Below are 14816 nucleotides of genomic sequence, written 5' to 3' on the forward strand. Positions count from 1 at the left end.
ATCTATCTATCTATCTATCTATCTATCTATCTATCTATCTATAGTCAAACCAAATGTATTCAGACACCTTGAACATTTCATTCATTATTACAGTTTATTCACTAAAAAATGGTAATAAAATATGACAAGATCTCAGAGTTAAACTGTGTCAGAAAAAAAAAAATCTTAATTATGTCAGATAATACTTAAGCAAAACATGGTTAGGTCAAAGTGTCTGAATAATTTTTGGTTTCAAATTTTTTATCAATTTTACTGGTAGTCCACTGTATGAATAATTTTTGGGTATGATATGTCACAGTTTACTTTATTTTGCTATCCTCACTTACATAAATGAACTATAGTGTCCTGCACCCACTAGTAAAAATATATCAAAAGTATCAAAAATGTCTGAATAATTTTTGGTTTGACTATATATAGTTATTACTGAAAAAAAAAAATACATCTCTAAAATAACAGAAAAAGTACAGGTTTCTGGAATACTTGATTCTAATTGGTCATTCGGTGATCAAATATTCTGTATAACCAACTATTCGTCTAAAAAAAAAACAAAAAACAAAAAAAAAAAAACATTGAATTGAACATATGAATAATTTTTGGGTATAATATGTCACAGTTTACTTTATTTTGCTATCCTCACTTACATAAATGAACTAGTGTCCTGTACCCACTAGTAAAAAAATATCAAAAATGTCTGAATAATTTTGGGTTTGACTGCATATATATATTCTGGAATACTTGATTCTAATTGGTCATTCAGTGGTCTATAACTGACTATGTGTCAAAAAAAAAAAAAAGAAAAAAAAAAAAAAAAAAAGAATGATTGGTTAACTTAAAAAAAAAAAAAGTGACCTGGTTGCCATTTTGAGTTCATTGAAATGAAAAATTTGAGTTAATACAATGAAGGTGACTGGTTTAATCAACAGAAACTGTTAACCGCTTATTTGACTGACGCTGACTGTCCATTATCTCTTACATGAGGTTTTTAACAATGCTTTCAGAAGTACTACCACAACATTAGATTTTCAAAGTAGCCCACCCGCATGAGACATGCACTTTAAATCCAGGAATTCTCAGTCCCTCTCGCCGATTAGTGGGCATTAAGGGGTTGGGTGGGGTTAAAGGAAGAAGATCTTCCTTTTGTTGTAGTGAAGGAGGCGGGGTCTTGTCTTCTTCGCTGTGACTTCCGGAGGCTGAAGGGGGTGACATAAGGAAAGGAGCCCCCTCTCCGGCGCAGTACCACCGAGCGCGGCTAGAGGGCGCCACTGAGAGCGCTGCTCCGCCGTTGAACTGCGAGAGCGAGCGGAGCGTCAGTACCAGACCGAGAGCAGCACGGATCAGTGCCAGAGAGAGACGGAGGAACGATTCTGTCGCTACATGCCGCCGCTACCTAACGGGACATTATAACGCAGCGGAAAACGGCCAACTCTATCGGTTTCTTCACAAAGGACGGAATTTAAACGATGTACCGCTCGGGAGGCGTGATGCTGGGGCTTCTCGCCGCTCTGCAGGTAAAATTAAGGGTCCGAAAAGCGATGTGCGCTCGGGCACGAGCTGCGCGTTTTAGCGATGCTGCTTTATGTATGAGGTTTGGCGTGTATTATATATACTGTATATGTTTGTAAACTATAGAGCAGTTATCCGTGTGCGTTTTTTAGTCAGAATACAAGTAAACGCTTTTGTTAAGTGCCAGAATATTTAAATAGGGCGTCAGTGCCTAGATCAAATCGGTTTTCTGATCGTCTCTAAGGGTTAAAGACTTCACGTCGCATTTAATTTGCTTCGCATGCAGTTCTAGAGAGTCTTTATTCTATTATGCATGCCTCACATTTAACCACAAGAGATTTAGATAATGTTTTTTATTATGTTGTATAGCCGTTGGATTGCACTAGAAGCCCCGTTTCAAGCGTCCCGTGCTGAACCGGAGCCAGTCGCAGATGAATGCGGATTTTCAAACGCGCTCTCGCTTCTTTTGGCACGAGATTGAAAAGTTGCCCTCAAGGAGGTGATTAGGTCACAATGGTCCCTTTCCGAGTGATGAAACAAATGTAGCAATAATCAGTTAATGAACTGCTCATTGAGGCGAGTGTCCTCTTCCGCTGACTCTGCCTCTTTTAGATGTGCAAATGTGAAATCTCACGGCGAACAACGGCTCTGTGCGTAACCCAAATATGACAAATCGCTCTGACCCGAAGAAATGAATCTCGCTGTCGGGTTTTGCGTCTGCTGCCCTCGGAATAATGCAGAGTCCGGCTGAATTAACGGGGGACAGTCATGTTGTGTTTCCGACCGTGAGAAATCACTAGCAAATTGTGTTATGATAGAACCAAACGCTTGAAATCTGCATGGCAATAAAGTTAACATTTGGCCATCAGCCATTTGGCCCGGGTTTCAATGTTTTTATTGTATTTGTGGTGTGCAGAAGTAGGCTAACAGTCCTGACCTCGTAAATGTCTTATTGCGGCAAGTTTTTAAAGTGTAACATCAATGTCGCGTTTTACTATTGTTTGTGTGTGTTATAACGGTTCCACATGTTTTAAAACCCTCTGCTGTTTGATAGCGATGTCCGCTTGGTGAACGAGTCGAATCTTTCAAGTGAATCGATTCCGTGAACGATTCCGTGGGCTGAATTGTTCTCAAGCCAGCAACTCAATGATTTATTGAGCTGTCGCGATCTTGTTTGAAATTAAACGTACTGGAAATATGTTTACGACTTGATTAAATGACAGTTTAGTCAATTTACAAACAGAGTTTTTGAAGAAATTGAGTGTTTTATAGCAAAAAAAAAAAAAAAAATTCAGCCGAGAGATAACATTTGGACGTTTAGTGACTCTTAAAAAGACGTCCGACACGACCCGTAATGGTTGAAAAATTGATACAAAATTAAAGTTATGAAACGTATCTGAATGAGTTTTTTGGAAATGTTCTGTTTTACATATTTTTTTACCGATTTATGCCGTCGTATGCTACTATTTTTGACCATTGTCGTCGGACCAATGTTTGCTGGGAGGCTACAAATGATGTTTGTATAGAGTAAATACTAATTATATTTAGGTTCTGAATGGCTTTATGTTTTTTAAATCATGACAACAACAAAATGAACCCATGAAATTATAGCTAATAAACAGTCTTATTAATAATAATGTTAGCCTACTATACCACACTGCTCTGTCAAGAACCAAGAGATGAGGTAAAAGAATCACTTTTTTCAAAACGGTTCTTTGAAGCATCATGTTTTAAAGAGGTTTAATTTTAAATTATAACCTCAAATCTCATTGTAATTTATCTCAAGTGTGTCTTTATATGATCACCATTGGTTTTACAGCCTCCGATTCTTCATGTCAGCAGGGCCGCTGGTGCGGCTCCATCTAGAATCATTCGCTCTGTGTGGATGTGCAGAGGCAGCATATTGCTAAGCAATTGCTGACAGGACAGTTTAAAGTCAGATTTTCAAACACACCCCTGTAGTGCCAGCTTTATATAGGGGTTCTGCAGATATATCATCAGCAAGGCAGCATCAGATGACGACATAAAAAAAAAAAACTGATCAGTAACAGCTCACGGTTGGCGATGATTTTGTTAGCACAAAAGCAAATGTTTGATCGGTCGTTGTGTGTAGGCCATTAAGGCAGCATCCACCGAGTTAACAAGTAATTAGCATGTTTGATAAATTGACTATGGGGCCATTAACAAACACAGCCAGCCGTCTTCTTCAAGCCTCTGATCTTATTCCAACACAAAGAGGCTGTTTCACAGTGGACATCACCTTTGATCTTCTCAAGCATCCTTTTAAAGCCAAAATCACCTAAGATTCTGACTTTGTCAGCTCATGTTCAGATTCAGACTCAATGCTGGTGGTTTATTTTCTAAGGTTTTCGAATGAATAAGTCTTTGTCCTGCCTGTTAACTTCTAGGTGTGTGCCTGTTTTAAGCGTAAACCATAAAGGAAGATTTGTGACTTGTCGCCGGAGTGCTCACAGCAGCTGCACAAGTGTGTGTTTGTGTTTTTATGTGATAAGTGCTCCACCAGACTACGGCATTCAAGGCAGAGTATGCGTAGCCTGGTCAGCTCTGCTTTTCTAACGTCTCGCCCTCCTGACCTCATCAGTCTAATTACACCCACCTCAAAATAACAGATGCCCTAGTGTCGGAGGTGGAGGTGGGGGGAGATAGAAACCCCTCGCCATTCTTTAGGGAAAGTAGAATGAAGAAAAATGAAGGAGCAACCGAGTAAATCGTCATGCAATGAACCTTATTTAATTTCGCCGATCTGCTGCAAATTAGCGAGTAATCGGTGAAAAATACAATAGCATTGCTAATTCAAAGAGTTCATTTCGAGCTTGATCGATGGACTCGGCGGCTCTGGAAAGTCTCATCACTGTGCTTTTCTTGAGCGCAGTTCTGCCTCATTTCCTCTGTTTATGGTGAAGGAGCGTGATCGTTATGTCCATCGATTCCTCTCGGGATTCTGGATATTTGGCTCTCGCCGCGGTGGAGGTTGGCCCGTGCTGAGGGGCGATGTTTATTAATCACCGTTAATCGGGGGATTAATTTGTCTGGTGCTTTTGTGTTTTTGGCAGGTGGCAGTCCAGGGCACGGGGGCGATGCCATGTCAACCGGGTTTCACCGAGAACGAGTACAACGTCATGACCGCCGACGTCATCACTGAGGGACAGTTTCTGCTCAAAGGTAAACAAAGGTGTTTTCTTTGCATTTATTCTCTTAATAAACACGTGCAGCAAAACGCTCCCTCGCCGTGCTTCGGTTTCTGTTGGGAAGAGAAAGAGAGAGGGAGGATGGGGGAAGGGTGGGCTTTATGCGTGTATGTGAAAGAACGGGAGAGGGGGAGGGGGTTAAGTGTTAGGGTTGATTTAGCGGGGGGTGTTTATATATGTGCGAGGGAAAGAAAGGGGAACAGCTCAGTGTTTTGGTGGAATGTGTTTTGAAGGGTCACAGTGTGAAATATCTGGGGGGGCTGAATCGCCCGCCCCCTCCGTGGTTGAAACCCCCTCCTGCCGTGATCGATGGCATTGATTAGACCAGTCCGTATCCATAGAGTCAGTCGATGGCACAGATCCCAGTCAGCCATCTCAATACATTCTGTCAATCCGGCAGGGGCCACATTTGTGCTGCGGTTGTAAACTCTGGAGGCCTTATAACTTCCTCGTGTCATATTTAATTACGATATGTCGTAAAAAGGCCATAACTACTGTACATGTTTTACGTTTCCAGTAGATAAACCAAACTAAACCACCAGTTACAGTCATGGCTCATGATTCAGTCAAAATATTTTATAGTAAAATTAGTGATAAACGGAAAATAAGTTTTTACTGAAACGCAGGAAGCAGTTTTCATTTCGCCGAAAACTGAAAATAAAGTGCTTAAAGGGATTAATTCACCCAAAAATGAAAATTATCCCATGATTTACTCACACTCAAGCCATTCTAGGTGTATATGACTATCTTCTTTCAGACAAACACAGTCGGATATATATTTAAAAAAAATATTCTGGCTCTTTATAATGGTAGTGAATGGCGCTCATGATTTTGGAGCCCCAAAAAAGTGCATCCATCCATCATAAAAGTAAGTCAATTTGCAAAGGATGTCTGCCAGTAGCTAGTTATTTTAGTTTATAAAGATTTAAATATGGATATTTTTCTTATAAAAACCAAATCGCTTCACTTCTGAAGGCCTTTATTAACCCCCTGGAGCCGTATGGATTACTTTTATGATGGATGGATGCACTTTTCTGGGCTTCAAAATCATGAGCGCCATTCACTACCATTATAAAGCTTGGATATATTTTTAAATATATATCCGACTGTGTTTGTCTGAAAGAAGATACACACCTAGGATGGTGAGTAAATCATGGGATAATTTTCATATTTGGATGAACTGTCCCTTTAAATTTGGGTAAATGCGCTCTGAATGTTGTCCATTAAACCAGTCATAATAGAGCCGCCCCTCAATATTTCAGCCAAACAAATCTGACAAATTGCTACTCTAGCATCATTCATCAGCTGTGGTGAAGTGCATCCACACTGCCTACTTGTTTACCTGTTATAGCTTATCCACATTGTGTGGATGAAATAGATGCTGAAACAGTCAAAGCGCATCTAATGAAACGTTTCGTCCCTCAAACGTTATTTTGGCTGAAACGGAAAATGGAGAATATTTTTGGTTTTGGTTTATCGCTAAGCAAAATATTTTTGTCCCACAGAGCCAGGGAGTTGTTCTTTGTTACTTGCTTGTTACTCGACTTCTGACAAGTGACATATTATTTTTACATTTCCATATCGTTGACTTATTCATGGGTTACCGTGGAAGAGCGAGTTGTGGAATACGAACAGACGGTCGCAAGCTGTAGCTTTGTGCTTCTTGAGGTCTATTTGCGAACAGTGGGACAAACACACACACACACACACAGACCTGTGACAATTACAATAAAAGTGATAACACTTGCTTTAAATTTCACACTGAGAGTCGACATATCACACCCTGATAGGAATTTCCCAAGTGTGTGTGTTTGCGTGCGTGAGTCAGGAACTGCTGATGGCCGAGTTTTGCGCTCACAAAGACCGGTCATTTGATCTCACAGTTGACTCACTGATTCACTTCCTATGTCCTTTTCAGTGGAAAGGTGAGCTGTATCGCATTGACCACACCAACACAAAAGCGGCTCTCGTTTCATTACCATTTCGGCCTGTACGGTTAGCGAGTCAATGTGAACTCTGTTACGCACGGTGCCTTTTGCCAATGGACACAAGAATTTGCTTTCTATCTTCCTCCCTCCCCCCTTCACTCTTTCTCCATCTCCCCCTCCTGACCGAGGACTGGGGGAGGCTCTTGTTAAACATGAGGTGGATGTTTTGTGTCCCTGACATTCATTCATCACATCCTTTTTAGGCAAATGACTTAGGGATGAAGACTTTCTCTTCTCCCCTGCAGCCTCTCTTTCACTCTCTCTCCCCCTCGGTCCCTCCTTTTCTTTTTAAGTGGGACAGAGGAATGTACAGTTAGTGCTGTCTCACTGAGCCCACTTGGTGATTCGTACCCAAAGAATGTGCTTATGCAGTTTTTGCTACTCTGAAGGATTTTAATTTCCTTCCTGTGGGGCTGGAAAAAGTACCTTTTATTGGCCTTTTGACTTTTTATTATGTTTTGATATTTATACATGTCAACAGCCATTGTTGCTAAAGTAAGAAATAAAATACAATAAACTGTTAATAAAAAAAATCAAGGCATGTTTTTCCAACTTATTTTGCACTAAATGAACACAAGCGAGGTTATATTTACTCGCTTTTATTTGCACACATATTTACAAATAAATACACATATGTATTTATATAAATATTTTTTATTTAATTCTATTTTTATACACTATAGATCAAAAGTTTGGGTTTCTCGTGCTTACCAAGGCTGCATTTATTTTGATTAAAAATACAGTAAAAACAGTAATATTATGGAATACCATTTCAATTTTAAAATAACTGTTATAAAATGTTTTTAATGTTTTATTTTTAAACATGTGATGGCAAATCTGAATTTTCAGCATCATTACTCCAGTCTTCAGTGTCATGTGATCCTTCAGAAATTATTCTAATATGCAGATTTGCTGCTAAAGAAAAAAAATCTTATTATTGACTTATTATATATACAGTACTGGTCAAAAAGTTTGGACACATTACTATTTTTAAAGTTGTTGAAATAAGTCTCTTATGCTCATCAAGGCTGTGTTTATTTGATCAAAAATACAGAAAAAATAGTAATATTGTGAAATATTATTACAATTTAAAACTAGATGAGTAAATTTTGTAGACAAACTTTAAGTTGGCTTGAAAAAGCCTAGCCAGAAGGTTTGGAGTAGTTTTAAAAGCTTGAAGTTTGAAGCTTGAAATTTGAAATAGTTTAAGTTTTAGTTTAGTAGTTTAAAAGCTAGATAATGTGTGAGTGAGTGAGTGTGCGTAGACAGATATAGTTAGTTAGATAGATAGTAAGTTAGATAAATAATTAGATAATAAGTTAGATAGTAAGTTAGATAGATAGTTAGATAGTAAGTTAGTTAGTTTGATAGTTAGTAAGTTAGATAGATAGTTAGTTAGATAGTTAGATTGATAGTTAGATAGATAGTTAGATAAATAGTTAGATGTGAGAACCCGAGTGAGAACAGTCTGAAGGTCTGGGCCTAGTTTGGTGGTTGTAGCTTTAAAGCTCTAGGAGGAGATGCAGTCTAAAATTTGGCTCAGAAGAAGAATAATAATAAGTTTATATAGCAGATCAGTAAGTTGGCTTTTTCAAGCCAACTTAATAATGGTTTTCTATTTTAATATACATTAAAATATAATTTATTTATGTGATCAAAGCTGAATTTTCATCACCATTACTCCAGTCAGTGTCACATGATCCTTCAGAAATCATTCTAACTCTGATTTATTATCAATATTGGAAACAGTTTTGCTGCTTAATATTTTATTGGAAACTGTGAAACTTTTTTTCAGGATTCACTGATGAATAAAAAGCTAAAAAGAACAGCATTTATTCAAAATAGGAATATTTTATAACAATATAAGCCTTTTCTACCGCTTTTTATCAATTTAACACATCCTTACTGAAAAAAAAGTATTAATTTCTTTCAAAAATGAAAGAAAAAAATGACTGACCCCAAACTTTTGAATGGCAGTGTATATTGTTACAAACAAAAAATAATAATTTTTTTAATAAATCAAACATACCAAGGCCACCTGAGACGTTCAGATCGAGAAATTAGTCTACTGCACATGGTCTCTTTCATTTTTCATTTTTAGGAAAATCATTGTGTTATCCATGGAAATATTCATCCACTGGAAAAATAACATGAATATTCATGGTATTGCACAGCGTTACAAGCCATTAAACTATTCTTTTCCCACTTTTAGGACTCCTAAGCCTCTTCTCCAGCTTTCATGTGTTTTTCTTTTCCTCATATAATTCTCCCATCTCTTCTGAACCGAGATAACGCTTTGAAGTTTTAAGACAAACTTGTTTTACCAGAGGAGTCATTTTGTAACTTTTTTTTCCCTGTGAAATACCTTACTCAAGCCTCTTTTAAGCTCTGAGTATGTGTACTCCACGAATTTCTCTCTCGCTCCGCGTCCTCCGTGTGTTCACAGAAACTCGTTTTCTACCTTGTTTGATCTGTTTTAAAACAGGAGAGAGCAAATGATCAGAGGAAGATGCAGTGGGTGAGAGGTGATTACTGCATTGGCGCTCACGCATCGCACCAAGCCGGAAGGCGGTGTTTGTTTTTGATCGCTTCCGATCAGAGCGAACCTAACACAACTTTCAGCTCTGCCTGTTTCCATGAACAAGTAAAAGAAAAGAGCTGAAGACAATAATGAGTCAACACAGAGAGGGGGGAGAGAATGACAGAGACAGAGTGGCTTTTTTGTCTGGCCCATGTGGGGGCTGTCGGTCACTGAGATTGACCAATCAGAGCGCGGCAGTGAGGTCATCAGCATGCGGTTCAATGCCTCTCAATGGGCTGACTGAGGTGGAATTAAAGAACGGTTACGGGAATACAGAGAAAGAGGGGAGCGATTGAAAAAACAGAGAGAGAGAGAGAGAAAGAGAGGTAGAATTGGGGGGTGGGCACTCCTGGTGCTTTGTCCCTTCAGTGTTTTTAAATTTAATATGAAGTACCTAATGAGCTGTCTGAAGATTACCAAGCGTGCTATTGTCTTATTTGTTCAGGCACCGAAATTCTTTGTTGTGTTCGTATACATGTGATAATGAGCTGACATTTTTAATTAACCAAAAAAAAAAAAGTTAAAACCCTGGGTGAGAGGAAGCTTTACAGGAGTGGATTGTTCTCTACTTAGTTCACCATCAAAATTTGAGTCCCAGAGTTCAGTTTAGTCCTAATCCACCCGTTTACTTGAGTGACAGCGCGAGTCACACAGTTTGACCTTTGCTGTCATAGTTTTTAAAGATCACGTCGCCAACAACTGCGCTTTCGATCTTCATTTAAAGGGAAAGTTCACCCAAAAATGAAAACTCAAATCATTCTAAACGTGAGTGACATTTATTTTTTCTGTGGAGCACAAAAGAAATTATTTTAAAAAAATGTCTCAGTGAATGAAAGTCATGCAGGTTTGGAACTACATGAGGGTCAGTAAATGATGACAGAATTTTCATTTTGGCAGCGGCTATTTACACTTTGTGCAAATAGCGTATTTTCATACACTAAGTGCAAATAGCGATATATTCTATATTTACAAAAAAGTAATTCAGGGTTACCACAACTTAAATAAACGCATGGTCTAAAAATTCTAATTTATTGTTTTAATTAAACCTTTTAATTTTGTTGAGTTCTGTTGACATAATAATGTTGATCATTACATCAATTTAATATCATCAGTAATTTAAACTCAAATTTCTGTTATTTGGCTTTTTAAAAAAAATTAGGTTGTAGTAACTTAATGAAATTGCATTCTGATATGTTGTATCCTTTTAATTTAAATGGTTATTCAATTGTCTTGATAACTTTGGAAATTAGGCAGTGGATTTCTAGTTCCCAGCATGCTTTGCATAGGACTAGATAAGGAGAATAAATGTTGAAATGAAGTGTTCATTTATTTGTTTTTAGTGAGGGGAACGATATATTAATGCTGTTATGTTTGACATTTAAAAGAGTTTCTGTAATGTTGAAGTTTTTGTGGTTGAAGAGTAGATACATGAAGGTAAACACTACACTGACTCTATAAACAATGACTGCGCTAATGCCAGTGACAATATCTTACTTGTTCATTAAATATACATGTTAAATAAGTTATGTTAGCGTGTGCTGAAAACTGAAATAGATAAGATTAATTGGTTCCAGGGCTAAAACTCTGGTAGTTGGAGTAATCAACTTAAAAATTTGTGTTTATTCGAAAAATTATTAAGTTCCTCTAACTCAGTGTAGCTTGTTGGTTGAACATAAATTCACTCCAAGTTGTCATAACTCAAAAAAAAAAACCTGATGCAAACTGTTGCGTTAATTGTGTATGCTGCATACGCATGCATTTTGCAAGTGTAAATAGTAGGTATATACTACCTCGGTATTTTAGTACATTATAAAACAGTATGCAATAATAATAATGATTATATTTATTAAATAAATGCCACCTTATTGGGACAATAAACCCCTCTCTACACCTATCCCTAACCCTACCCGATAAACGCTTTATTTTTAAATAAACATTAGGCACTTTAAATCAACTTTTCACATATTTTCTTCATATTTATTGAAAATAAATGCCTTTTCCAATCTGATATGCAATGCAATGTGAAATGAAGAGGAATGAGTTCAGCCAAAGGCGGATTTGAACTCGATTGTGTCAAAAGTATCTGCAACACGCCTTTCGGCTTACTTTTATCTGGCCCAAACAGACATTAGTGTAAATAACCTCTGCCAATAAGGCAGGCTTTCTCCATTTAGTGTAAATAGACACTTCGTTTTATTTTTGGGTGAACTGTCTCTTTAAGGCTGGAGAAATGTGCGCAAATGCATCTTCCTGATTGTTTAAATGCAAAAGGAGAACGGACGTGCTTAATTAATGACCGTGTGGAGAGGTAGTCTATGTTAAAGAGGTAAAGAAGAGCGGATGAGAGTAAAACTAAAGCCTCAACCTCTGATCCGCATATGGTCAAACCTCTGTGCTTGACAATCCCTCTCTCTCTCTCTCTGTTGGATTTGGCCACATGGACTTCATTACCCTAAATCGATCTGGCAAAACAAAGACCCTAAGAGTATTGATCAGAATATGCATATGTGAGAGAGCTGATGCATGTGAGAAAAGAAAGAAAGAGAGAAGAAAGAGAAAGAATGGATTAATCCTTGAACCTGGGAAAGACAAAAAAATAGACCTTTGAACTTTTAGTTCAATATAAATTCGGGTGGTCCGTACCAGACATACCAGGATTACTGTGGACCACGAGATCCGGCACTCTCTCATTAGAGTCTGTGTGTATGTGCACCTGTTAATGTTGCGTTAAATCGCTGTAAAAATCTCAGTCTCAGCGCCACAGTGTTTCTTTAGTCAGCTGGTCTCAAGGTTTGGTGCCGTGGGGGGAGGCGTGGAACCTGTCCAGTGTGACATCAGCCCTCTCGACGGATATTTTTAGAGAAGTGCTTTGCTCTAACACATAAGCTGTATTTTCGAAGAGTAAAGAATGACATCAGACAAGACTCAAGCCGTGTTCGATGGCTATCATTGGCTGCTCATGGAGCTGGATTGTAGTTTTGGCAAAGCTTACGCAGGGATCAACAATAAGGATTTTTTTTACCGTCCCAGTCGGGACAGTAGATCAGATTTGCACTCGCCTGCCGATATTTATTTTTTAGCAGCATTTTTAAATGTGTTCGAAAAACACTAATATAAAATCAATACATTATAAATAAAAATAAATATACTATAAAATATTATATAAAATATGGAATTTTTATAGAAAATATTACATATGAGCAGCAAATATAAAATATAAATGTTAGATTTTTAATTTGAATTTTTGTAATCAAATAATAATTTAACAACATGGAATACATTACTGATTTGTTTATTATTTTTAACACATTCTAATTTTTTTAAATTTATTTTTAGATTATCACAAGTCATAGCATTACCTACATATTTGAATGTGCTAAATATTGATATAAATCACAATATATTATAATTGAATATAAATATACTATAAAATATGAATAAATACAATATATATATATATATATATATATATATATATATATATATATTTTATAGTATATTTATATTTAATTATAATATTATATATATATATAATTTAAATATAAAATATATAAATATATAGTGTTTAATTATAATACATAATTAATATAAATAGTTCATTATATTACGTAAAAATAGCTATTTTTGTTTAACATTTTAATTAAAAAATTAAAAAAAAAACCTGGAAAACATCACTGATTTGTTTATATTTTTTAATTCATTCTAACTTTTATAAGTTGATCACAAGTCATAGCATTTGGCATATTTAAATGTGTTAGGAAAATATGTAAGAATGTAAGTTTACAATATAAGTTTATAATTAAATATAAATTTACTATAAAGTATTGATATAAAATTTAGTACATAAAATATATAGTATATACTTTAAATATATAATAAATTGAAAAAATATTTACATCAAATAAAATATTTTTTGATGAAATAAAGAAAATGCAAAACATTAAAGCCCCACTGTGGTGAAAATGAAGTTTTTAATGTTGTTTTAATGTCTATCTGGTGTTTTTAATATGCTTCAAGACAAACCATGTGCAAATTCATCAGTCACCAACATTGCTGAGTATTTTCTCCTTAAAACTCGGTTTGAAATCGCTGGTGTTTCTGATGTCACAAACTACCTTGTAACCTGTGTAGAGTTATATTCAAGCTATTTTAAGGCAGAAGAATTTTTTATTCAAGGAAAAAAAACATTTAAATATGTCATTTTGGTGATCAAAGATGAGTTTTAAGGGATAAAATGATTGTCTACAGGGGGACTTTAATTGAAAGCTAACAGCTTGATTTGTTTTAATTTCATAGCATTAATAAAGTCATAGCATTGCCTTGGCATGACATTTAAATGAGCAGAATTCAACAATCATGTTCAGTATGTCACAGACATATTTGCAAGGCATAACAACACCTGATTAATGGATGTAAAATGCAGTGACAGTGCAACAGTGGCCCAAAAGAGCAAGAGACTGTCCTGTCCACTGGCCCGAAACTCTCTCCCACTGGGCCCTGGGCCGTCTTTATTGTTATACTCCTTTTTCAAGACTGCTTGAGGGTGTTGGAACGCTAAGCAAACACAACACCAAGTCTTTCTGTCCTTCTCGATCCGTCTCTCACGTGCACGCGTAAGCCCCTTTTGACTGTTGAGGGATTATTATTGGGTGCTTTGGTGTCATGGCAACTGTCTGATTCCATTCTCTCAGGTTTTTTGTTGTCAGAGGTCAGGTGACCCAAAAACACCGTTGTCTCTAATTTTGTGCTTGACTCTGTTTCTCACACGCATGCTTTCAAACGCACTACGCAAGTTCATATGGGATGCCCTAGTTTCCGTACTAATGATGGATTCCTTCCCACTGTGCTGACCATATTGGTTCAAGGGGAGGGGTAGAGAGCGAAACAGAGGAGAAAAAGAGGGAAATATGGGTGTGGTTAGAATTTTCATACTCTGAGGATTATTGATCGTTGAACAGAAGGCATTTTAGACATCATTTACACGGTAATGGTGTTTAACCGCAGGAAACGGGTAATTATGTGGCGTGTATGCTAATCACTGCGTGGTTACTTGGTGAGACTAAGAGTTCCCTATCGGATCGTGGACCCGTGCTCTGTTTCTGAGCGTGTTTGAGTGCATGTTTATGCAGCACTGGCTGTAAAAGGCTGTTTTTGTGTGTTTGGGCCTCACTGTGTCATCGTAGGCTGACCGCTGCTAAACAGAGCCCGCGGTTCAGAAGCCCACTGCTCACGATCTCTCCCACACACACACACTGGTCAGTGGCGCTGACCTCTACGTGCCTGGAGTTTGCGGTTGGGTGCATGCCTGGATGACTGTGTTCTGGAGCGCTGTGAGAATGCGGGGGTGGCTGAACTACTCTGAAGTCTGGTTTCAATCATCAGGCCGAGGCAAGGGCTTTTGGGGGAGAGGATGATTGAGAGATATGAAGGTTAAATCCAAATGTTGGAGTGGAATGGAAAACACCATGTAATATATATATATATATATATATACTACAGTTTTATATTTATATATATAAAATTAAAACAAAAAAA

General features: G+C 37.2%; 1 protein-coding gene across 1 annotated transcript in view; it reads left to right on the forward strand.

Moving 5' to 3' along the window:
* Positions 1 to 1254: 1254 nt before the first annotated feature.
* Positions 1255 to 14816, forward strand: part of cdh2 (cadherin 2, type 1, N-cadherin (neuronal)) — a 57332-nt gene continuing 43770 nt past the window's right edge. The window contains exons 1-2 of the mRNA XM_048208316.1: positions 1255 to 1508; positions 4578 to 4686. Of these exons, the coding sequence (XP_048064273.1) occupies positions 1461 to 1508; positions 4578 to 4686 (157 nt within the window). The 5' untranslated portion in view covers positions 1255 to 1460. The remainder of the gene's footprint in view (positions 1509 to 4577; positions 4687 to 14816) is intronic.

The sequence above is a fragment of the Megalobrama amblycephala genome, linkage group LG11, assembly GCF_018812025.1.
Source record: "Megalobrama amblycephala isolate DHTTF-2021 linkage group LG11, ASM1881202v1, whole genome shotgun sequence".
NCBI lineage: Eukaryota > Metazoa > Chordata > Actinopteri > Cypriniformes > Xenocyprididae > Megalobrama > Megalobrama amblycephala.